This window comes from Lipophrys pholis, assembly GCF_963383615.2.
Source record: "Lipophrys pholis genome assembly, chromosome: 14".
NCBI lineage: Eukaryota > Metazoa > Chordata > Actinopteri > Blenniiformes > Blenniidae > Lipophrys > Lipophrys pholis.
Window position 1 is genome coordinate 79,188 of NC_137633.1, and position 26,300 is coordinate 105,487.

General features: G+C 40.5%; 1 protein-coding gene across 1 annotated transcript in view; it reads left to right on the forward strand.

Annotated features, from left to right (window-relative positions):
• Positions 1–3,277: 3,277 nt before the first annotated feature.
• exoc3l4 (exocyst complex component 3-like 4) overlaps positions 3,278–26,300 on the forward strand; it is a 33,490-nt gene continuing 10,467 nt past the window's right edge. Inside the window, exons 1-9 of the mRNA XM_080479800.1 lie at positions 3,278–3,366; positions 6,535–6,787; positions 8,661–8,771; positions 12,354–12,590; positions 14,672–15,290; positions 16,305–16,422; positions 19,151–19,276; positions 20,161–20,261; positions 23,012–23,107. Coding sequence (XP_080335926.1) covers positions 6,547–6,787; positions 8,661–8,771; positions 12,354–12,590; positions 14,672–15,290; positions 16,305–16,422; positions 19,151–19,276; positions 20,161–20,261; positions 23,012–23,107 — 1,649 coding nt within the window. The 5' untranslated portion in view covers positions 3,278–3,366; positions 6,535–6,546. The remainder of the gene's footprint in view (positions 3,367–6,534; positions 6,788–8,660; positions 8,772–12,353; positions 12,591–14,671; positions 15,291–16,304; positions 16,423–19,150; positions 19,277–20,160; positions 20,262–23,011; positions 23,108–26,300) is intronic.

Here is a 26,300-nt window from a genome sequence, read left to right on the forward strand (position 1 = left end):
GGAAGTGAGTCGGCCTGTTTGTTTTTAGAGAGGTTTTAAAAACAGGAAGTGAGTCGGCCTGTTTGTTTTTAGAGAGGTTTTAAAAACAGGAAGTGAGCCGGCCTGTTTGATGTGCAGAGGAAAGTCATTCCACAACTTTGGGGCTCCGACTGAAAAGGCAAGATCACCTCTCTGCTTCCTCTTGGTCTGAGGGACAAACAACAATGACTGATCTGCCGAACAGAGAGAGCGAGGGAGTGTACGGCCGGAGCAGATCGGACAAATACTGCGGGGCAAGGCCATGAAGACATTTAAAAACAGATAAAATAATTTCAAAATCAATCCTAAAATGAACAGGGAGCAGAGAACCGATGCTAAAACTGGTGTGATGTGGTGTTGTTTTCTGGCTCCAGTTAGAATTCGCACAGCGGCATTTTGGATCAGCTGAAGACGTGAGTGAGGACTGGCTGAGCCCAACGTAAAGTGCATTGCAATAGTCTAAACGAGTGGTGATAAAAGCAGGGATTAAAATCTCGAAATGATGCCAGTACAGAAAAGGTTTTGCTTTGGCTCGTTGTCTTAACTGAAAAAAGCTGGATTTGACCACTGATTTAATTTGTACATCTAATTTAAGATCCGAGTCCAGTCTGACGCCGAGGTTTTTAGCCGAGTGTGTTAATTGTTGACTTAGAGGACCCAGATCAACATGTACCTTGGTGGAACCACTGGGCCCAAACAACATGACCTCGGTCTTTTCATTGTTTAGATGTAAAAAGTTCAGGGACAACCAGGCCTTTATTTCAACAATGCAGTCAAGGAGTGGTTTTGTGGAAAAAGCACTATCTTGATTAAGAGGAAAATAAATTTGACTGTCATCAGCATAAAAATGAAAAGGGATGCCATGTTTCCGGAGAATCGATCTAAGGGGAAGTAGGTAGAGGGAGAAGAGAAGATGGCCAAGTATAGAGCCTTGAGGCACTCCACATGTAGGAGGTGCTGCAGAGGACACGGACACAGAAACTTCTATCCTCTAAATACGACCTGAACCACTTTAAAGCACTGCCCTTTATGCCCACCAAGGTTTCTAGACGAGACAGGAGGATCTGATGGTCAACTGTGTCCAAGGCAGCTGTAAGGTCTAACAGAACCAGAGTAACATAGCAACCAGAGTCTGTGACCAGGAAGAGATCATTAAAAACAAACCTTCAACAGTGCCGACTCAGTGCTGGGAAGGGTTTTAAACCCAGACTGAAAAACCTCCGGAATGTTGTGCTCATCCAAGAATGATTTTAACTGACGATAAACAATTTTCTCCAAAACCTTAGGAATGCGCCCAGCAGGACCAGCAGGACCAGCAGGACCAGCAGCTGATGCAGGCGCTCCTGCAACAAAACGGGAGGCAGGGCCGCCTCCTCCACTCGCTGCTGTCCTGGTGGGGAACGCGCTGGAGGGCCGTTCCGCCCCTGCACTGGCCGAGCCGGCGGTGCTGTCGGACAGCACAATATGCGACACAGATTGCAAAACTTCAGGATAGTTTTGCAAGCCCATTATAGGACCTCCAGCAGAAAAGGCCACCGGTTACGTTCCTCAGGCCCTTTCAAAGCAGGGACATGCTGTCTAAAAGCTCAGCTTGTCACGATGAAGCAGCGTCGGAGATATTATCATTAATGATAAGAATGATAAGAATATTTACATTTTATTTTCAAAGCTTTTCAAAGCACCCAAGGTCACTGTACAATGCAATTAAAAATATTCTCACTAAAAACAGACACAAACAAACATTCCGACACTGATAGCAGATTGACAAAGGTTACAATAATGTTTGTTCAGAAAAGTATGTTTTTAGATGAGATTTAAAAATGTCCAAGCACTGGATGCTTCTGATATTCGGTGGAAGTGAGTTCCCGAGCTGGGGGTCCGAGCGGCTGAAGGCTCGGAAGTCCAATTGTCTGTTTGAATAAGAAAAAATTAAAAATATAAGCATATTTAAAAACTTGCTTTAGATGTATGCATCAGAGTCATGTTAATGTTTTATTTAATACTTTAGTAGATCTTACATTATACTACTGATAGAGCATCTTTAAGCTTTATGATATGCACCTAAAATGTATTATTAACAGACTGCATACATGCCATGTTGTATTAGTTGAAAACAAATGGGATCACAATACTAACAATATTGTAAATTAACCATTAAAAATTGTTAATGCTTTTTGATGGCTTTTTGTTGGAATTCTTTTTTTATTGTCCTCCTGCCAAGTCTTAAATCATAACAGTTGGTCACAATGCCATTCATCTGGACTGGAAGCTGAGAGCTCATGTGTTGGTAGTGCAGCAAATGTCAAAAGTGGGTCAAAGAGCAGCTCAACACATACAAACAAACACCCTCTATCATCACTCCAAACCTCATTGAAATACTTTTTTTTCCCTCCAACTGTTATTCGAAAAAGGTGAGCATTCACACAATCAGTGCACATGAATCCATCTTCTGAGCTGCAACAGAGGTCATATAGGCTGCCCCCTGTGTGGTGTTCAATGATTTAACATAACCTGAAATCATGATTATTTTAAGTTTTAGTGAATCATACTTGCCTATGAATTACAAATGTGGTTTTAGATTAAGTGTGCATGTTTACCTGACATGGTAGTAACCATGATAATACAGTTTTGGTTTTTTTTATGTCAATTTCTTCTATTTAATCTAGGATATTTCACTTTTCCATAATAGAGGTCCAATTAAATCTAAGTCAGCGATGTCAAACTAATTATAGTTCAGGGGACAAGTTTAATCTTGAGTGGGCCAGACAGGTAAGATAGTGCCATTCTAACCTTCTAATGTAATGCACAGTGCAGAAGTAAATATTAAGTAAAATGCTCCTTTTTCTTTTAAGTAACTGAGTATGCCACTACCTTTCTATAATAAACAATTTTTCCATACTATAGCCAACAATGTTGACTCCAACTTGAACGTGTTTTTAAAGAGGCTCTTGAGCGCAGCATGCTTTAATGCCACATTCCTGTGGAGTAAAAAAAACTGTAAAGTGATCAGGGCTTCAAAAAACACAGACGGGAGGGCAGTGCAGGCTTATAGAAACTACTAAAGTGTTTGTTATAATAACTAATCTTGTGATTACATCCTGCCAGGTGGGGTTTAATGATTAACTTTTGGTTTTATCCAGCCAGAGCAGGTGATCTTTGAAACAGAGGACCTGGCTTTCTCTTTCACAGGTTTTTCATGCTCGCGTTCACCTTCATTTTCTGTTTCTATTATTTCCCTCTTGTCTTACTTTCATCACAGAACCAGACCGACCTGAAAACAGGCAGAAAGTAAAAACCAAGAAGAGCCGATAGAAGAGATTTCATTACCTGTGCAGATACTTTTCACAGGTAAGACGACACTTTTCTCTCTTGACTCTGTTAGTTAGAGACCATCTGCAGGTACAAGGGAAATGGCATTAATTTCACTGAAAGAAATGTTCAGTGTTTATTTGAAGTATCATATAAGTTTTAGTGGGTCTATAAAAGTGTACAGCAGATGGTTTGTGATAACACTCAAGTAACTAAAAGTATGCAAAGTTCTGAGAGGCTCTCTACCCAAACCAACGTGACAGAAATATAATAACTGACCTGTAAATTTACAAATCATACCTCAGTATAATTGAATACTAGATACCATTTTATTCTGACTTGAATACTTACTTGAAGATTATGGGAGGAATATTGCAATCTGATAAATGTGCATTTGAAACATACAAGCTCCAACAATGTTGCTTCAAATACTTATTTAAAGCAGATTAATGATTACCTGATTAAGTGTGTGTGTGTGTGTGTGTGTGTGTGCGTGCGTGCGTGCGTGCGTGCGTGCGTGCGTGCGTGCGTGCGTGCGTGCGTGCGTGTGTGTGTGAACCTGGAGGTCATTCATTTGTTTGAAAGCGTTTTTGTATGCTATCATCTGATACTCAACCACAATCTATTTATTTTGACTCGTGAAATTCTAAATTTCTAATTTTCTATTAAAGAGCTGCAACAACTAACAGGAAGTCTGTCATCAGTTAACACTGGCTCCTATAGACATGTTGAAACTCTAGACATACGGCTGATAGAGACGGTCAATGAGCTCTGATTTCCGTTAGTGGCAAATTAGTAATAAGTTGTAATTAGCCTTGTTAGTAATTATTAGTGATTAATCCTGTAATGCTTGGAGGTTAGGCAACTTCAAAACATTAAAATTCTTCAAAAAGCCCTAATGTTACTGTTGGATGAGGTTATTAAAGCGTCTTTGTGATGTGAAACTAATATTTATACTCATGCATGTTTTTTTTGTTACATATATATAGTGTATACAAATGATCTTCTGCAAGAATAACAGTTATAGCACAATACACATTATTTACTTGTTTTTACCTTATTTGGATATACTAGAATCTTAGCGATTTCAAAGACTGACAAAATATAAGAGCTATATATATATATATATTTATGTATATATATTTATATATAGCTCTTATATATATATATATCTGTGAGGAGTGGACACGGTAAGAGCAACACCGTGTACTGGACACGTCAGTGTACATGGACACACATTTAACTGTTAACTCACCTTAATGAGGACAACCTGCCTGACGAGGACAACAGACAGGTTTTCCTGGTAAATTTCAAGCTGAGCGACACAAACAGCCAAAATACTTGTGCTGGACATGATTATTCATATATTCAGACATTGTGGTGTCAGGAGATTAGTTTGAGATCTGAATAATTGCTGCTTCCCCACAGCACGGTGCTGCAGTGAAGCTCCTCTCCATCAGCCCTTCCATGCTTTCCACATTGAATGTCCGCAGACTGTGCGCGGGCCGCGGGTGCTACATGATTGCATCCATACTACACTTTACGTTTCATAACGTATCGTAAGGATCCATAACCTGGGCTTCTATTACGCCTGAGCAGTGCCACAGGTTGATGGCCTCCATGCCATGCTGCTAAGACACAGTCAGTTAGGAGCCCAACCAAGTATTGAGTGCAGAGAAATGAACAGACTTTTCACAAGCCTTATAGTTTTGTTTAAAATATATATTTTTTCTTGATCTTATATTCTAATTTTCTGAGACACTGAATTTTGGGTTTTCACTATATATAAGCCATAATCATCAACATTTCAAGAAATAACAGCTTGAAATATTTCACTCTGTGTGTCATGAGCCTAGATCATATATGGGTTTGACTTTTTGAAATGAGTGACAAAAAATATTGAACATTTTCATGATATTCTCATTTTTTGAGATAAACCTGTACTTTATCCCATTGTAACGGTGCTGGTGAGTGGCTTTCTGCCACGACCGGAAATCTGTCTCCCATTGTAACGTGTAATAGTGCTTGCGAATCGCTTTCTGCTATTACCAGAAGTCAGCGCCTGGCCATGGTGGCGCCACAAGAAGCATTGACTGTGCGGTCTAGAGTTTATATATGTCTATGTGGGTGCCAGTTAAACTGTAACACCGGTTAAACCGGTGCACTGCAGTGTTTATATTATATCTGACATATAGCACCACACAACATTCCTAACCTGACATCTACCTTAAAATAAGTGATGACAAATTTCTATTAAATTAAGTTTCAAATAATAGAAAGCCGTAAAAATGTTTCTACAGTTGGGTAAAACCTTAGCTAAAGCAGTTAGCTGATGCTAACGGACATCACAATCAGTGATATAACATCAGTTAGACAATAAACTTTTCCAAACATACAATCATGGTATATATATTGTCAATAAATGTGTGGAAGTGATCTGATATTATATCTTATCTTACCTGTAATTATTGGTTGTTTGTGTCCTGGTGCTGCAGGTGATGCAGCAGGTAAAGTGTCCGGCGGTGCTTCTGTGACATTGGATGAAGGTTCTAACCAGGGTCTTAGTGCTCTTGAAATTCTGGCAGGCTGTACCTTAAAAAAATGCAGCAAAAATACTGCAAATATATCATCAATGAAACACAAAATGTGCAAAATATTTTTCTGTGACCACAATTCTTTGTTAATTGATCTTAAAGTCTACCGTCAAAAGCTTAAGAGGCTGTCCATGTGGAAAAAACCACTGCAGAAATATTGTAGATTCACCTGAAAGGCTACAACAATTTACTTTCTAATCACAAAAGAAAATATGCACTTTAGAATCTGTGAAGCCGTAAAAAATCTATTTTTTCTTTGGCTGCTCACTTGAATGATGAAAGCTGGACAATCATCAGACGTCGTAATAGCATATTTTAATGAAAACTCAAGTTGCAACAAACTTAAAAACATGTTTCTCCACGTTCTCTGGAGTATCTGCAGTTCTTGCAGTCACTGTTCCAACACGTCCTCCTCCTTGTCTACAGGTTTTCTCCCCTTGTCTTCATCTCTGTCATGTTATCAGTAAACAAAAGTCCTCCTGATCCTGCTGACTGTCTCATATTGACCAAAAACACACCTGACACTGTTTCACATGACTCTCCGAGGAGAGAGTACAGGGCTGTCCCATCGTGTGGTTTTGACCTCTCATCTGTTGCCTTTCCTTCCTTGCAGTGGGATGTTTTGATGTCTCAGACGATGGAGTCCATGGAGAACTCGGACGAGGACAAAGTGTCCCTTCGGAGCAGCGGCAGAACGCAGACCGAGGCCCGGGAGTCTCTGGGAATGCTTCAGAGCTTCAGAAAGAGTTTGAGACGCGCCACCGAGACGAGCCCACTCTCACCCAGAGGCAAAGGGTCAAAGGTCACACCGAATGCAGTCACAAACGAGCCGGGGTCTCCTGCTCTGATGCCGCCTCCGTCTCCCAGTGAGTACTGCCCTGAACAGACAGGTACAATAACATGGGCCCTCAAGGTCTGAGGAAGTAGAGACATGGAGGAACATGGACTTTTTCTGCTGAATATAATCATGCATTAGATTGTGTCTCAGGTACAGTTTGAGAGAAATGCAGAAGTTAGCAGATATGGCCACTCGCTCTATAATAAGTTTAAGAAATTAGAGCTTTTCTACATCATTCTCCAGAGCAGAGCCACCGAAACAAGTGTGAACTTGCTCCACTCAGGTGTGTGTGTGTGTGTGTGTGTGTGTGTGTGTGTGTGTGTGTGTGTGTGTGTGTGTGTGTGTGTGTGTGTGTGTGTGTGTGTGTGTGTGTGTGTGTGTGTGTGTGTGTGTGTGTGTGTGTGTGTGTGTGTGTGTGTGTGTGTGTGTGTGTGAAAAGTGTAGCCAGAGCGAAAAGGCAAATGTGTCCAGTTGAGAAAAAGAGCGGCCATTTAAAAAGGTAGAAGGAAATCATTCCTGTTGGAGCTTCAGTCTGCCTGTGGCTGTATTTCCAAACTAATGACGATCACGGACTGACTGTAGCATTGTGGTAAACACTGAGGTCTTTTTTGTTTTGTTTTCTACTTTCTGACTGAGAAAACCAAAGATGAGATATTTGCTTCAGTGCCAGTTAAAAAACATGATGCTTAGTATTACATAGTATTGAAAAATGTTTGCAATGTTATTTAAACTGGGGATGGTCAGCTTGCAAAGTCTTTTCAGAAAGACCTTGCCAAGGGTTAACGTTCAAAGAGCCATTTAGGGACTAGCACATTTTGGACTTGTGTTTGCTTAAATAAGAAAATCCGGCAGATTTATTGTGTTTTTAGTGATTTGCCAGCTTTTGTGTGGCCCATAATTATGGGATTTCTTTGTGCATGAAACATTAAAACACCACAAACAACTATTACCTTCCTGTTAATCTGTGAGCCTTAAAAACAATGACATCTAAATGGACTTCTATGGGTTTTCCACCTGGTTTTTTTTAAACATCTTTCTTTGTTTTTTGGGGGGGAATTCACAACCTCCCTCGAACCACAACTGACCCTCTGGCTGTCTGATTTTGCCCCGGGCCTTATGTTTGAAGATTCACAACCGTGACACTTGTGTCACAACTGTGATGGTAGAGTGAAGAAGAAGAAGAATCATACTTTATTAATTAATCCCCCCTGGGGAAATGTCTTCACCGAATTGACCCATCGGTAGGCAGCCACATAGCATAGCTCTCACTGGAGCTGGTGGGGGCCGAGGGTCTTCCTCAGGGACCCCCCAGTACATGTTTTTTTGGACTGTAGGTGAAACCGGAGAACTCGGCGGAAACCCACACACATGGGGAGAACACACAAACTCCACACAGAAAGGCCCGAGGTTGGATGGGATGATCTGTGTCTTTACAAAAGATCAAGCTGTTGTATCCAAACTGAAAGTGCATATGACATTTTATAATGCCTCAAAAAGTGAAATTGTCAATTTTCCTTTTTTTTTTTTTTTTGCACCTGATCAGATGTCAGATCTTTTTTCTTTTACTGATTTGAAGAAGTTGAATCAGCAAATTTGTTCTCACCAAAGTCAAGCTCTGTGTGTTTAACTTCATGAGCTTCTTTGAAACTCTGCTGGTGACTTTCTCTCATACAAGCTGACCTTGTCTGTTTTCATCATGATTTAATCTCTGCATTCCTCAGCTGATCTGATAGGTCACAGTCAGGACAAAGCCTGCTCACACATGAATATCAATATGGAGCATTGTTCAGCCTGCTTTCTTTTCCGTCCGCTCGACTTCCAGTGTGATGTGATTGTGAAATGAAGAGCCGGTTTTACCAAAAGTCTCAATGTTATCGTCTCTTTTGTTGCCTCTCTGTCAGGTCTGAGCGCCGGCTCTCCGGTCACCTCTCCTTTGAAAAACTTCTTCCAGAAAAAAGAAGAAGAGAGCAATGTCAAACCATCAAAGAGCAAACTGCCACGTTCAAAGACAGGTATGCAGATCACCCGGTCCTACGGCTGGGATCAACATTTAGAGAGCTCGATTCAAACATGGCCGCCACGCAACAACTGATTACAGCTACTAGCTACACTTGGAAATAATGGAGGCCCTAACCCTGCTCTATAATCTGGATGTTAGTTGAGGAAGATGCTCTATAATCTGGATGTCAGTAGTGGAAGATGCTCTATAATCTGGATGTTAGAGGGGCAAGATGCTCTATAATCTGGATGTCAGTTACTATAAGACAAAGCAGCAACAAAACAGCAGAAAAACTACTAACACGCAGTAGGCAGCAGAGAGCTCCCAGAAAGGAATGCTTATCATTGCCACTGTGGATATATACTAATGCTAATGTTTCATACTGCTGGTAGAACAGTAACAGAGTTAATCAATGTTAATCTCAAAGTTTACTCATGTGTCACTGCCAAAAGCACTGTTGCTTTATTTAGAATGAATGAATGAATGAAACTTTATTTCGAACATACAAACCTGTAAAAAAAAAAACAATGAAACAACACATCCCACTTGCTCAACATTTGTTTGAGAAAAAGGAGCAGGAAGAAATAAAAACTCATTAACTCCTACCCCTCAAAGTCTCAAAAGTGACAAAAGTCCCTCATAATTTAATTTAACACCAACAATTGCACAGAAGATTGTGATAAAACTGTGGTACTTTTAGTGTAGTCCTCTCTATTAAACAAGCAGACCATCACTTAACACATCACTAAACATTGAACCTTTTCTGGATGTTACCTGCTAATAAGTTATTATTTGCTTCGTACAAAACTTGAATAGTATTGAACTCTACCAGATCCATGTATTTTAACGTTCTTGATTGTAGAAATAGTGAATTAGTGTGTTCACAGAAGTCAACCTCAGACACAATTCTCATTGCTCTTTTATGTAAAATACAGATTTTATGTAATGGACTTGCATATGTGTTTCCCCAGAGCTCCACACAGTAAGTTAAATAAGGCAACACCAGTGAATTATAAAGAATGAACAGTGATTTATGGTCTAGTAGATCTCTAGCTTTGGCCATGACTGCCATACTTCTGGATAGTTTGATTTGAACATGTTTTATTTGAGGTTTCCAGAAAACCTTGTCATCAATAATTACACCTAAAAATGTGTTCTGATCTGCCCTCTCTATATCTACACCCTCTATTAATACATTTACCGGATTGATTATTTTATATTTACCAAAGATCATGATTTTTGTTTTACACAAATTTAATGATCATTTATTTTTGTCAAACTATAATTTCATTTCATTTAGTTCTGAAGTGATTGACTCCAAAAGTTGCTGCAAATCTTCACCAGTATATAAGATGTTTGTGTCAACTGCAAATAATACAAATGTCATGAGTATGCTTACTTTACATATATCATTGATGTATATTATAGTTTAGGTCCCAACACTGAGCCCTGTGGGACGCCACACAATATCCATACATTCAGAATGACAGTCTCTATCTTCACAAATTGTTTCTTCTTCTCCAAATAGCTTTTCTACTAATTCAGTACCAATCCCCTGATTCCATATTGATCCAGTTTGTTGATTAATATAGCATTACTAATTGTGTCCAATGCTTTTTTTTAAGTCAATGAAAATTCCAGCTGTAATTTTTTTATTGTCAATAGAATTTGTAATTTCTTCAATGAGTTCAGTTTATGCTAATGATGTTGACCGGCTAGATCTAAATCCGTATTGACTATCTGATAACAGGTTGTATTATTCTAAATAGTGTCTCATTCACACACACACACACACACACACACACACACACACACACACACACACACACACACACACACACACACACACACACACACACACACACACACACACACACACACACACACACACCACTGACTCGTCCCTGAGCTGCTTTGGTGCTTCCTGTTGTATTTTTCCTTGCTCTCAGTCACAGAAGCAGCAGTGAGGTGCAGCTCTGGTGTTTGGTAATAATAAAAGTCTCGGTTCATCTTCAGAGCTGTTGTTGTCCCTTCTTCAGGTCTGCAGGACGCTTCTGCTAATGCTTCAGGTCAGGAATGAGCCGAAAGAGCCCAAAGCACATGAATAGATGTTAGAGAGGTCCACACCATTTTTAAAAACATGTAATGTATTTTAATCTCAGTTTGTAATATTTGTTTCTCTTAATCACCTTGAGCATCATATTTTTGTTGTGTAGTCTCTGTGACACCAGTGAGGTGTCAGGGTGAAGATGATTCCACAAACAGCTGAAAAGAAAATCATGTTACAGCACGTTGTGACTGTGATGTCTGCAGCAGCACATTAATACTGAATATTTTACATTTTGTGGAGCAAACAAATGCTGCTATTTGTATGTAATGTAAAAAAATGGTTAGTACACAGCAAAAATGTCTGGGTCCAAACTCAGGCCACGTCTTCTTTGTGTGGCATTTGCATCTTCTTCCTATTCCTGTGAATCTCGACTATTGGTCGTCAGGTGGCCATTCAGTTGGTTGGTTCGTTGGTCGGTTGGACGGTTGGACGGTTGGACGGTTGGACGGTTGGACGGTTGGACGGTTGGACGGTTGGACGGTTGGACGGTTGGACGGTTGGACGGTTGGACGATTGGATGAGTGTTTGATTATTTTATTGGCTGATCGCTTTTTTGGTTTGTTCGTCGGTGAGTTGGTCAGTCGGTCAGTTGCATGTTTGATCAGTTGGTAGTTTGAGAGTTAGGGTTGGTTGGTTGGTCAGCCGCTCAGATGTTTGGTTGTTTGGTGCAACGTTTGTTTTGTTTTTTAGTCCATCATTTGATTTGTTGGTTGGTTGGTTGGTTGACTGGTTGGCTGGCTGCTTGGTTGGTTGGCTGGTTGGCTGGCTGCTTGGTTGGTTGGTTAGTTGGTCGGGTCATTGGCTGGCTGGCTGGCTGGTTGGCTGGCTGGCTGGTTGGTTGGTTGGTTGGTTGGTTGGTTGGTTGGTTGGTTGGTTGGGTGGGTGGTTGGTTGGTTGGTTAGTTGGTCGGGTCGTTGGCTGGCTGGCTGGCTGGCTGGTTGGTTGGTTGGTTGGTTGGTTGGTTGGTTGGTTGGCTGGTTGGTTGGTTGGTTGGTTGGTTGGTTGGGTCGTTGGCTGGCTGGCTGGCTGGCTGGCTGGTTGGTTAGGTGGCTGGCTGGCTGGCTGGCTGGTTGGTTGGTTGGTTGGTTGGTTGGTTGGTTGGTTGGTTGGTTGGTTGGTTAGTAGCTGATTGGACAGTAGGTTGACCGGTCAGTGTCAGATTTGTTGGTTAGACATTTGGTTGATTGGTTGATATCTTGAATTAAGCAGGAAAGAGTATAATTGGGTCAATACAAGTTTTTGAACATTCACACATTAAGTATTGGTCATTTTGTCTATTAATTTAATGGCTTTATTGAACAAAGCCATTACATATACATCATGCTGGTGTTTTAGAGTACCTCACCACGTTACTCTGATGCATATAAGAAATAATTCAAAGCCAATATTCAAGATTTAAATCAGTTAATTTAGAAATATGGGTACACATCAACCATAAATAAAGATTACAGTAAATTATATCAATTAAATTTGCTCTTTCCTCAGATCCTAATATATCAAAATTCATGAAAAGAGGAGGATCAATCCGTCGAAGTCTGAAATTCATAGGGAAGAAAGATGCCGATAAAACCGGCAAGCCGGAGCTGATCGTCACCGTTTGCGAAGGCTCCAGGAAGGAGAAGGTGGAGAGAAAGCAAGAAGGGGAGGAAGAGGAGGAGGAGGTGGGGGAGGAGATGGAGGAGTCATACACACTTCCAGAAATCCCACACACACCACTGTCAGGTAATGTTTCTATCACTCAGTCAGAAAAGACCACATCTTATCTTCTTTATTCAAACAATTCAATTTGGCCAATCGATGGTCAAGAAATTGATAAGGTGAAAAAACAGTGAGGATATTGATCATTAGGGGTTTTGTTGTGCTACGTCTTGTGAATTTATTGTAAGGAAAGCCCCTTGAGATGCAACCTCTCGTTTACAAGGGGGACCTAAGGAACACAGAACATACAGACACAGAACACGCAGTTTCACTAACAGCACAATACATAATAAGTGTAACTCTGGACAACAATAAGACAGACATAAAACACCGGACACTCTTGCTCACACAACCCGCTCCCTCAATCATATCAGTGAACCTTTATATACAGTCAGCAAGAACAAAAATACCGCAAATTGCATATCACATGGAATCATATAAAAAAAAGAAAAATAATAATAATAATATAAAATAAATAAATAATTATTATTATTATCATTATAATAATTATGATAATAAATAGATATAAATAAATAAATAATAATAATTATTATTATTATTATCATTATAATAATTATGATAATAAATAGATATAAATAAATTAATAATAATATAAAATAAATAAATAATAATTATTATTATTATTATTATCATTATAATAATTATGATAATAAATAAATATAAATAAATAATAATAATAAAAAGAGCAAAACAAAACAATTTGTCACGAACATAAACAATCAGTCTTGAGGTGAGTATATAGGGAAGACCTAAAGAGTCCATTCGAGGTTATAGACTTCAGTGTAACAGGTAAGTGATTCCAGTCATTTGGGGCCTTGAAAGAGACGTCTTGTCAACAACATGCTCACATTTATATCTTTAAAATGTAAAGATTCACGAGCCACTTCGTCTCCTAATGTTCCCAAACTGTCCGTGTATAAACTGTTTCCCTAATCTCACTTTGTTTTTGCAACAGAAACTGATCTGAATCTTGTTCCAGGTGTAAACACAAAGCAGTTTATGAACAGACAACAGGTTTTTCAAGGTTTACCTGTTCAATTACAGGTGATTCATTCAACGCACTTAACTTCTGTTTTTCCTCATTGTGTCCTTAAATTCTTCAATGGAAAAGAACATTCCAATCTCACCTGTTTATGAAGCATGAATGTACGATGAAAAAGTGCAAAACGTCTGAATCATGTGTTGAACTTTGCGCACAGACTTTCCAATTTTAGGCAAAAGTAGATCTGGACACAAATGTACTCATGTCTGGAACTTTAGATAAGATATAGTCCCATATGTGATCGATAACCCAATTTTTTATATTTGTGTTTGTGAAAAAAGAAATTGTCGAGAACAGAAGTTACGTAGATATGGCAGAAAGAAAAATTTCAACGCAGCTAATCATAAAGCAAACGAATATGTTAACGAAAAATCTAAAAAAAAGGCAACCAAAAATTCAATGACAAAGCTAACGAAAAATTCAAGGTCGAAGTTTAGAAAAAGGCTAACGATTAAGCAAACTAAAAAGTTAACAATGAAACTAAGGATGAACCCAGAACTTAGACCAATGAGAGAAGAGTCAAAAAAGTTTGAGTGGATTGGCACTTCATACAAATATAAGTACTCTGAAAGAAATGCAAAATTCCAACCCCCCTTTTTTTTTTAAATTTTAGCAATACTAAAGTGAAGGTAAACACATTAGATCGTATTAGTCCACTGAAATTATTATGTCCAGTTATCAGATGTTTCTAGTTATGTATACAGACTCATTTATTTCCTGCTCAAACATCTGAATCTAACCAATGTGTCTTCAAGACACTCCGCAGAAACTGAAGATGAGCCTCACTTTACAATCATAGTCTCTACTGCACTTCACAATCACCCATTCACACAGACACCTATGGTGACGCCTGCCATACGAAGTACTCGTCCATCCATTGAGGGCAATTTGGGTTTCAGAGGCTTTAACATATGGACTGGAAAAGAGGAGGTTTTGAATCTTCAACTTTCTGATTGAACGACGCCTCGCTCCACCAAGCAGAGAGTTTTAATGAGCTGAGCAGGCGAAGGGTCATGGACCTGTGTTTTGTGTCTGTTTGCAGTGATGCAGATCAGTAAGCTGATCGAGATGGAGGTGCTGGAGGAAGCCCACCTCAACCTGCTTGCCCTGCGTCGCGAGTTCCAGCAGGAGCAGAAGCAGCACGCCGAAGACTCGCCAATGGAGCTGGCCAAGAAGGAAAAAGACCTCAACCTCCTTTACGGAGACCTGAGGAACAAAATCTGTGACATTGTGCGTGACTCTAACTCGCTCCCCTCCAGAAACAAGGGTCTGCTGGTCCCCGTGGCCCGGATCATCCAGGAGGAGGAGCAGCGGGCGGAGGAGCCGGGGGGGCTGCAGGACGGCTGGATGGTGGCCTGGAGGGAGGCAGTGGCAGAGGGCGTGCGGGTGAAGGTGGACAGCGTCCACTTGGAGCGGAGCGAGCAGAACACCTCCTGGCTGGCGGTGCACCTTGGGCTGCTGGGTAAAGTTGTGGTGGAGGACCTGGAGGGTGTGAGGAAGGAGCTGCGCTGGTCGTATCCGCCCAGCTTCAATGTCTTCAGCACTTACGTGAGCAGCTACCACCAGGTGGTGGGGCAGCACCTGAAGAACCTGGAGCAGCAGGCCACTGAGCTGAAGGACCTGTACGTTCTACTGGACTGGATCATCCACAGATACAAGAGGTCAGTGACTGCAGAAGCTTTCACTTCAATCACTCAGTTTTTCACACAGACACAGCTGTAGCGTTCCAGAATCACAACATTCAGGGTGGGGTCCAGACAGTTGTCTATGTTTATGGAAGGAAGAAGAAGACGAAGACCCTGAGAGCTCAGAACGTCTCCCTAGCCGAATAAATTCCCTGTTCCACCATTGTGCTTATATGCACTTATGTCCAGCACTTTTGGGTGATCGTTGTCTTTTGACAATCTGACAGTCTTCCAGTTTGTGCTCTTAAAAAAAAGTCGGAAATTACAGCATGACTGCCCACATAATAAACAGTCCCTGCATATGGTGCAAACAAAGAGATGTTTAGATAATGTTTGCCATTAACGCAGCACTGCAGCACCACAGAGGAGGAAGCAGCATTTATAGGGGCAAAAATTAAAAGCTGATCGGATGAAAAAAAAGCACAAAACTCTCTGGGAGCACAAATGGAAAATATAAATCAGGTCATGTCTACATTCCTCACAGATGATATCAAATAGATTCCTTTATACAAAGTTCACTATTTATAGTGAATAAAATTTACTAATAGGAATTTTTCTTCACCTCAGCACCGTCAAAGTGCTTTACACTGTTATTCACACGCTCACACACTTACACACAGATGGTTTCCCACAATGCTTTGCTATTCACACTATTTCTATGGTAAACTGTCTCATAATCCTTAGCTTTTTACCCAATATAATGCATATACTACAATACAGTAGTCATTTTTTCCATGATGCTAACATATGTAGAATATTGCACTGTGTATCTATATTTATGTCAGTGTTTCTATATTTCATGGTGCATCACTGTCCATGATACAGTGCTCAGGATATTTAAATCAGTGACATTTTAATGGAATTAAATACAGAAAAGAAAAAATCAGTTCTTGAAATTGATGTAGAACTTAAACATAACATCTTTTTCAGCCCAAACTTGTCATCTGATTATGCGTGTGTGTGTGTGTGTGCGTGTGTGTTTGTGGACAGTGAGAGGATCATGGGAAGTGTGTCCCTGCAGCTGGACATGCAGGCTGAGAGCGCTGAACTGCAGCTGGACGATGAACTCCTGCCGCAGCTGAAGGAAAAGTATTGTGACAGAATGAAGGTGACAAGACTTCTGTTATTTACACCCGTTTTCTTTGAAAGTTATACAAATTGCAGGGGTGTGTATAATGTGTAAATAATGTAATTAAGGGGGCTTTTCCACCTAAAAGAACCAGGTGCTAGTTCGGGGCCAGGGCCAAATTTAGTACCAGTTCTTTGTCTTTCCACCGCCAAAGCCCCAGCCTGTCAGGGGCTAAATGGGTGCTTAGTCGGCCCCATATCGTTGTTGAGCCAAAGCGGAGCCAGAACGGGGCCACAGCGGGGTCTGACACGTCATCAGTTGGGGGCGGAGTTATCGCTGGCGTTATCACTACCTATGAGGCGGAAGAGACGCTGAACCGGCATTTTGACATCTATAGCGAACATCGCCAAAGTACAGCGCCTCAGAGTGGTTATATAGACAACAATAATAACGTGTTGGAACAAGATGATAAGTCGTTCCCTCAAGTTGATAATGTGAGGGAAGGAGATTATTTAATAGGCGATGGTGGAGCCGTGGCTCTAATTGAACAGTTGAGCTGCAGAGCTCCTGCTGTCACATTAAGTCAGCTGGTAGGATCTAGAATCTAGAAGCAGTTTTACATTGTGGGTTTTTTCAGGCTTGGTGGTGAAATCATTGTAACTCACTTCGCTTCCAGGGCTTGTATGGTGTTATGACTGCAGGCTGAGGTCTGCATGAGGCAGCAGGGGGCGCTCTGCTATGAGATGCTCCAGATGTTGAGGAACAGCTAGCGTTCTTATCACAGAATGGGGAAAACTGCTAAAACCAAATATTTGTCTGATATTATTGTTTCCAACTGTCATAATCCTCGTGTTTTATTTAAAACCATAAACTCTGTTCTCAATGCTCCACAACCAGCCTGCTTGGAGAACTCCTCAGAGGTGTGTGAGAGCTTCCGGAGCTACCACTCAACTTTTGGAGTGTATTGAAGCAATCAAATCCTGGATGTCTGCTAACTTTTTACATTTTAATGACAGAAAGACTGAAGTCCTCCTAGTGGGGCCGAGCACTTCTGGTACTGCCGCCCCAGTGAACCTAGGATCGCTGACACAGTTTGTCAAACCAACTGTTTCTAATCTGGGGGTAAAGATGGATCAACATTTTAAATTTGACAAACAGATCAGTGCTGTGGTGAAGGCGAGTTTTTTCCACCTGAGGCAACTCGCAAAGATAAAATCCTCACTTTCAAAACATCATTTTGAAATACTGATTCATGCTTTTGTCACAACCCGGCTGGACTATTGCAACGCCCTGTACACCGGCATCAGCCAGTCCTTACTGACCCGCCTGCAGCTGGTTCAGAACGCTGCAGCGCGCCTCTTGACTGGCTCACAAAAATATGATCATATTTCACCCGTCCTCTCTTCTCTGCACTGGCTCCCAGTGCAATTTAGAATTGATTTTAAAATTCTGCTATTTGTTTTTAAATGTCTTAATGACCTTGCCCATCGTTACCTGTCCGACCTGCTCGTGTCGTACTCCCCAGCACGTTCACTCAGGTCAGCTGATCAAGCGTTGCTTTCGGTCCCCCAGACGCATCGCAAACTCAGAGGAGACCGAGCGTTTTCTGTGGTTGGTCCCAAACTGTGGAATGAGCTTCCTCTGTTCATTAGACAGGCTGAACTGTGGAATGAGCTTCCTCTGTTCATTAGACAGGCTGACTCCCTTCATGTTTTTAAATCACATCTTAAAACACGCATGTTCTCTTTGGCTTTTAACCAGTGTTGAAGTTGACTTTTACTGCTATAAGTGTATTCTGTGCTGCCACTGTATTGTTGTATTTATAATTGTATTTTTATATTGTTGTACAGCACTTTGGTCAACTGAGTTGTTTTTAATAGTGCTTTATAAATACATTGGATTGGATTGGATTGGATTACTTCCCTGGTAATGTTGTGAACATTAGGGCCCTCAGTAGCAGTCCTGCTTATGACCTCTACCTCTGTCACATGCTCTGCCAAGTTAGAGCAGTTTGAGCCGGTCAGCCAGCCTTATCTAACAGACCATTGGCCATATGAAGCCTGCTGGATCCCCAATGATCCAGTTCCACCTCGTCTTTTTAAAGAGCTTCTTCCCACCATTTGTGCTCAACATTTTAAACATCAGTTTGGTGAACGGAAGTGTACCTGTGAGTTTTAAGCATGCAGTGGTGACACCACTGATTAAAAAGCCTGGCTCAGACCCATCTGTGCTCACAAATTTCAGGCCCACCTCTAAGCTTCCTTTCCTTTCTAAGGTTTTGGAGAAAATTGTTTATCGTCAGTTTTTATCATTCTTGGATGAGCACAACATTCCGGAGGTGTTTCAGTATGGGTTTAAAACCCTTCCCAGCACTGAGTCGGCACTTTTGAAGGTTTTTAATGATCTCTTCCTGGCCACAGACTCTGGTTGCTATGTTACTCTGGTTCTGTTGGACCTTACAGCTGCCTTGGACACAGTGGACCATCAGATCCTCACCTTCCCTGCCAGGCACACAGGCCTGGAGAGCAAGGGCCGTGACATTAACTTGCTACATTATTTGATGTTTTGAGTTGCACAGTGGGATAGTGGTTTGCTCTCACATCACATTGAAGATCCCTTGGTTTGAGCTCAAGCATTGGAACCTATTGAGCCAGTTGAGTTTGCATGTTCTCTGTGTGTGTAGGTGGGTTTTTTTCCCACCGTCCAAATACATGCATTGGAGTTGAGTAGGTGAGTGTAAAGGTCCGTCCAACACCTCTGTGTGCAGGAGGACATGAAGTCTGCTCTGGACAGAGTCATTGAGCTGGAATACGAGGAGGTCTGGAGGGACAGCCGACATCCGGAGAAGGACGACAACTTCTTCTCGTCTCAGTTTCCCATGGACGTCTGGACAGTACGACAGCACATTTTTAAAAGTCTGAATACTGAAACATCTTTAAAGAGGAAAGAACTGCTGCCATCTTGAAATATTATAGGAAATGTTGTCATTTATTTTGTATTAACAGACATATTGGTTTCATTTGTAAACATATTATGTTTCTTTAATGGCTTTGGTTGAAAATAATAGTCAAATCTATTCTTTGGAGCGTGACAGCATGACACTAATTTGTTTTACAGCAGTCCAAAGTTGTTGTGTGTGGAATGTGAATTGTACTGCATGAAACTGGTGTTGCCAGTTGCTGGCTGCTGTGGAGAGAAATTCAAAAATATATCCAGCTCCAGGGCAAATTAAGATGCCAAACAAAGAGCAAAAGAGTCCTGCCTTTTCGGGAGTTGAACAGAACCTTCGAACCAGTTTGTGCAACTAAATTTATCTGTGTGTGGAATCACTGTTCTGACTTTCTCAAACTTTTCTTTTTTGATTTTATCATTAATTTGTTTCTCCCTTCCTTTCTTCTTTCTTTTCTTCCTTATTAACTTCTCTGCTTCCTTCTTTTCTTTCCTTCCTTCCTTGCTTATTTACTTTTCCCTTCCTACCGTCATTCCTTGAAGCCTTTCTTATTTACTTTTCTTTCTTTCTTACTTTCTTTCTTTCTTTCTTTCTTTCTTTCTTTCTTTCTTTCTTCATTTACTTTTTCCTTCCCTCTTTCCTTATTTACTTTTCTCTTCTTTCCTTGCTTATTTACTTTTCTGTTTCTTCTTCCCTCTTTCCTTCCTTCTTTCCTTTTCTTCCTTCTTCTGACTGAAAGAGAAGGTGTGTGTTGCAGTGTGTGTGGAAGTCCAGGTGGTGGCAGCAGAGAGCTTCACACACGTTCATCTCATTGTTTCTCTCTGCAGAGAGTAAAATCCAACATCGTGAACTCTGGAAAGATTGATGCTCAGCTGGAGGTGAAAGTGAGCTCATCCTGCCTGGAGGAGCTCAAACAATTTCCCAAAAGGTACCAAATTTCCCAAACATCTCCATGTTCTGCTTGTTTAATAATCATATAAGTTCACCCTAAAGAATCACAGTTTTGGATTCTTCAACTGCTGCCAACAAACACATGCAACATGTTATATACACTTTGAGTGTCCTTTCATGACTCTTTGCAGCATATTTCTGCTATTGGGGGGGCTTTACGTGTCTTCATTTCACTGTAAATCACAAGAGATTCATCAGATCATGAAGCACTTCAGTGATCACAAAGTCAGTAGACTCAGAAGGGAGAGGTCCTGGTTTGTGGCTTGAAAACTCCACAATTTCTAGTTATGATCAAATGCACGAAGTCTGCCACGTTTACACGTATCTGGGTATCTTAAAAAGCTGATATTTCTCTGTGTTTGGGCGGTGCATTTACACATAAACGCAACTACTACTCACCACGAACGATGATTCCTTAAAGCTCCGGCCACACTGGCAATCAGGGCCCAGTTGTTCAAAACTGGGTTATTTCACCACTGGTTAAGCCCTAACCGACCGTTAAATTTGCGTTGTTTAAAACATGGTTAGTCATCCTGTTAGTTAACGTTGCCGTCAAAGTTAACTGAGAGGTTAACAACAATGGTCAGCATCCCTGACGCTGGTTAGCCCAAGGCTCAGCCTAAGGCTCCGCCCACTTTCAAGTCTCCTTTCTTACGTGTTTTGCTGCTACCAGCATATTAAAGTGGAACATGAAAACTGAGCTGGATGATCAGATGAGGCATCATGTTGCCTCATATTTTTTTTAATTTTGACCAGAGAGAACGATCTAGAAAGTGGACTGAGTGGCCAGAGAGAAAAATAATAAGACCGCTTCGGAACAAGATAATAAGTCGTTGCCTCAAATTAATAAAGCGATGGAACGAGATCATCTCTGGCCGCGAGATTGAGAACGGGAGAGGTCTGCATGAGGCAGCAGGGGGCGCTCCGCTATGAGACGCTCCACAGAACGTCTTTCTAATGAAGCCAGACTTCTGGTTCCTCAGGAACTACTAAACAAACTACAAACTACTGGAAATGAAACTTGGAGTTTTTAGAGCTAAAATGAGCCTTTTAATGTCTTCATGTGAAAGAGAACTTTAATCAGAGTGGTTACCTAGGTTACCATGGAAACGGCTGTAGAGCAGTTCTATCATTCTACACCTCCATTCCTCCATGTTGAAGCTTTTGATTCAGACACGTCCAGAAATAAAGTGAAAGGAGCAGAAAGTCACTATGGAATGTTGGAATGGTGAAAAATAAGAGCCAGCCTTATTTATTTCTGATTAAGAGGAGAGACATGAGAATCAGATCTTCTCTTTTTGTACCAAGGTGAGTTTAACACGTCTGTATTTCACAGACGACTAAATGCTTTAGTTAGAAAACACCAAGATCTAATGTGCTTCGTAGAAACGAGGCTTTTAAAGCTCCAGAACAGCAAATATGACGGGATGGAGGCATATTTACGTCACAATTTGTGACGTCCTGGTTTTTTTTCGAGCATTCTGATTGGCTATCATGGCTTCATGCTTCTCACGACACTGCCCCCTACAGGTTTGGCTGCTCATAGCAGCTCTGAACCAGCTGTATATGTGGGTCAGTGTGAATGAAGATTTTTTTTTAAACGTAGAAATATAACTTTTTTTAAAACACTGGGTACGCGTAAACGTGGCCTTGGTTTTGTGTGTGTGTGTGTGCTTGTGACATTGTCTATGTGTCTGACGTTCATGTGCATCTCCCCTCACATTTCCAATTAACTCTCCTCCTCACATCATCACCTCAATGTGTTCTACCTGTGTCTCATCTACTCGTTTATATTAACCCTCTCTCCCAGATCGCCTTCGTACTTCGTGTCGGACATTCAGTGTCTCTGTATCCTCCTAGTGTTCCTGTTTTCTGCTCTTCTGCTCTTCTACTTGGACCTCCCCTTGGAAACCTTTGTTTGCTGCCTCGTTGAGACTTCTTAAGAAACTCTTTTGAGCTTATCTCTGGTGTTCAAGTCTGCAGTTGGGTCTCGTCCTGGTCTGTGACAAGCAGAACAAAAAATTTTTAACTAAAGCTGAGTAAAAATAATGGATGAAAATTTTATAAAATGGGAATATAAACTGTAGAAAAATATTGAAAAATAAAAAGATTATACATTAAGTATTGCACTCAACCTGGCAGATCAAACAATTTAAAATGATCATAACAAGTTATACTAAACTGCAGAACCTGTTATTAGAATATATGAGACATTTTCAGGTGCAATAAATCAGAATTATGACCAAACACTTCATGGTGATAACACATGGGCCACATTTCACACCGTGAAATGGAAATGAATGCCTCATTTCTGTGCAGAAGCCCAGAAACACCAGGCTCATGGTTTCAAAGGTTGAAATGTTTCTGTATCACTTTTTATATCACGCAGAGCTCCAACACTGCTCCTGCACTCAGTAAGAAATCCTCCCTGCAAACTGGAAACAAAATGTGACTCCGTGCCAGAGAAATGTCAAGTTTATGTCATAAGAAGTGGAGGAGGAAGCAGAAAACAGGATCTCAACCTTCCTGCTCCAACCTCACCCTGATGAAATTCTCCTGTTGGTTCATTTAAGAATATCTAGTGTTTTTGTGTGGGTCTTCCCCTCCTCCAGTTCTAATTGCCACAGTTCAGAAGTGAGTCCTTCCCCTGCAGAGGGCTCTTATTTGTGATGATAAACATGCGAAGGCCTTTCTGAGTCACCTAAACTGTATTTAACTGTGCTGCAGGTTTGAGGCGGAGTTCAGACGTCACTGCAGCAGCGTGGCTCTGCCTTTCTGGACTGAGTATCACATCGCCTACATCAACAGCTTCACCTCCTTACAGTAAGTCACATGACTTCCTGAAGCACCCACGGTGGAATGTGATAACTGCAGTGGTCCTGCCAGGGACGGATATAGAAATCTGTCAGCTATGAGCATCTGACTGTCCCAGTCTGGTTTGACATTTGATCACAGCTCAAACTGCAGAGGAGAAAATATCAACATTATAAAGATCTGCACATTTCTGATACTCGGCAATTACTCATCCTCCATCTTCATCACTGAGGATCACCTCAGAATAGAAATGTTTAGGTTAGATTTCACTAAATCTGAACACTCCTATTGTTTTTCTTTAAGATTATATATTTTAGATTCTACAAGTGTCCCCAATGATAAACCTGAGAGCAATAACGTCTGCATGAGTTTATTTGTGTGATTTACATAATTCTATTCTATTCTATTCTATTCTATTCTATTCTATTCTCTCTCTCTATATATATATTTTAAGATTAATCCAAATAATACTCATATTTATCCTAAATATTAATATTTATTAGCTCTTTAATGTAGTTTGATTAAACTCATTTAAATATATATGTTTGAGAATAATTAAGAAATAACATTAAAAATGCTTGACGGAAATTTGATAGGAAAAAACAAGAGCAGGTTTTCCTGCCGCATGCTCATGCAACTTGAAAAGACTTTCTAACTTTTGAGATTTCTGAGTCTCTGCAGACTCTAACAGTTTCATAACAACATCTGTGCAACATCTGTGCAACATCTGTGCAGCACCAAACAAAACCTGAAGCTTCGTTTTCATGCTGTAGAAAACTGCAAGGTTAAATCTGCCAAACGCAATTTTCTTTACATATGTTTGTTTGTATTTCTATTTACAGTGGGCCACAGCAGCAGAAGCACTGCTCATGGTGAAGAACTTCCTCTTTATAATGTTGTGGTGCAGAAAGTATGAGGCCGAGCGCTCAGAGACTTTAAATGGAGCTTTTGTTTACTTGATTCATGTCACTGCTGGGAAACATCCTCAGTGTTTCAGCCAACACATTCAAAACAACAACTCTTTCAATCCATTCCACTTGTTGAAGAGTCCGTTCACAGCTTCAGTTTGATTACATGCCAGCACACACGAAGCTGTGTCTGTGGCATGTTAATGAAGGGCTATGGTGAGGGGTGGAGACAGTGCCAGCCCATGTGACTTCTGGGAATCGGAGCTGGGAGAGAGAAACAGTGCTGCATTAGAAGTGCTTGATGAACCTCAGAACCTCCAAACTGCATCAGCCAGGCCCAGTGAAAGCAGGCGGAGACTTTGTGGGTGTCGGTGTCTGCAGGTTTGATGTCGCTTTACTGTTTCAGAGCTCATGTGAGCCTTGTTCATCAGTCATCCATCAGCTACTTACTTAGCTTTTCTCATTTTATTAACTCCTGATTATAGACTGTCTTCCTCCTCTAACATCCAGATTATAGAGCATCTCCCCCTCTAACGTCCAGATTATAGAGTGTCTCCCCTCTAACATCCAGATTATAGAGTGTCTCCCCTCTAACATCCAGATTATAGAGCATATCCCTCCTCTAACATCCAGATTATAGAGCATATCCCTCCTCTAACATCCAGATTATAGAGCATATCCTTCCTCTAACATCCAGATTATAGAGCATATCCTTCCTCTAACATCCAGATTATAGAGTGTCTCCCCTCTAACATCCAGATTATAGAGCATATCCCCCCTCTAACATCCAGATTATAGAGCATATCCTTCCTCTAAAATCCAGATTATAGAGTGTCTCCCCCTCTGGCATTCAGATTATAGAGCATCTTCCTCCTCTAACATCCAGACCATAGAGCATCTTCCTCCTCTAATATCCAGATTATAGAGTGTCTCCCCCTCTGACATCCAGATTATAGAGCGTCTTCCCTCCTCTAACATCGAGATTATAGAGCATCTCCCCCTCTAACATCCAGATCATAGAGCATATCCCTCCTCTACGACCAGATTGTAGAGCATATCCTTCCTCTAAAATCCAGGTTATAGAGTGTCTCCCCCTCTGACATCCAGATTATAGAGCATCTTCCTCCTCTAACATCCAGATTATAGAGCATCTTCCTCCTCTAACATCCAGATTATAGAGCATTTTCCTCCTCTAACATCCAGATGAGAGCATCTTCCTCCTCTGACATCCAGATTATAGAGCATCTTCCTCCTCTAACATCCAGATGAGAGCATCTTCCTCCTCTGACATCCAGATTATAGAGCATCTTCCCTCCTCTAAAATCAGATTATTGAGCAGCTCCCTCCTCTAAAAATCCAGATTATAGAGCATCCCTCTAAGTGATGTATCTTCAGAACTTGAATCGCTCAGTTTTCTGACCCACAGAGATGACAGCTTAGTTAATGTGTCACAGTCACACTATAATAGAAATATGCTCACATTTGTCACACTATCCTCACAAAGAGAAGCAAAAGTTAAAAGTAAGACTTTTTAAAGCAACAAGTTACTTATTGCTTGATGGTAACTAATAAAGTGACTCTATGACATTTGTATGAAAAGTTCTATACAAATAAAGCTTGATTTGATTTGATTTAGAGCAACAACTGTAATAAAATTTGCATCTTTGTTACTTTCCTTACTATCAAGTTGCTTTATATTGCCAAAAGAAAAACCTCCTCTTTCACGAATTAAATTGAAATACATATTATTTGATAACATATTAAAAGTGGATGAGTTTTGGAATTTATGACTCTTCTGGACGTTCTGGACAGGATATGAAAAGTGGACACTTGATCATTTTAATCTAAAACTAGCTTTGGAAATTAAATCCTGGAACAAAACCAAGAATAAAAATGCTCTGCTCATAGATTGTGAAATATATTGATTATTTATTATTGTCATGGTGTTGTTGGGATTTATGGTTGGTTATTAGCTTTAAATTACTGTAAGTAATAGATTATTGAAAGTAATAAATCACTGGAAGTAATTTATGAAAAATTTAAATTATTAATGGAAGTAAACGGTCATTTACTCATTAACAACTCCTAAAGTAATTGAATTACTTAAAAATGAATAAATTATCAAAAATTATTTATTAATGAAAAATTATCAATTTGCATAAATTTGTTATCTATGTATTAAGAATGAATTGAGGCACCACCAGATAAACTGGAAATAGCTAATACCAAAATATCAGTCTCATTTGTAAAAGGTTTATTTAAGTTAGTTAATATTTCTGCGTAAAACTATAACA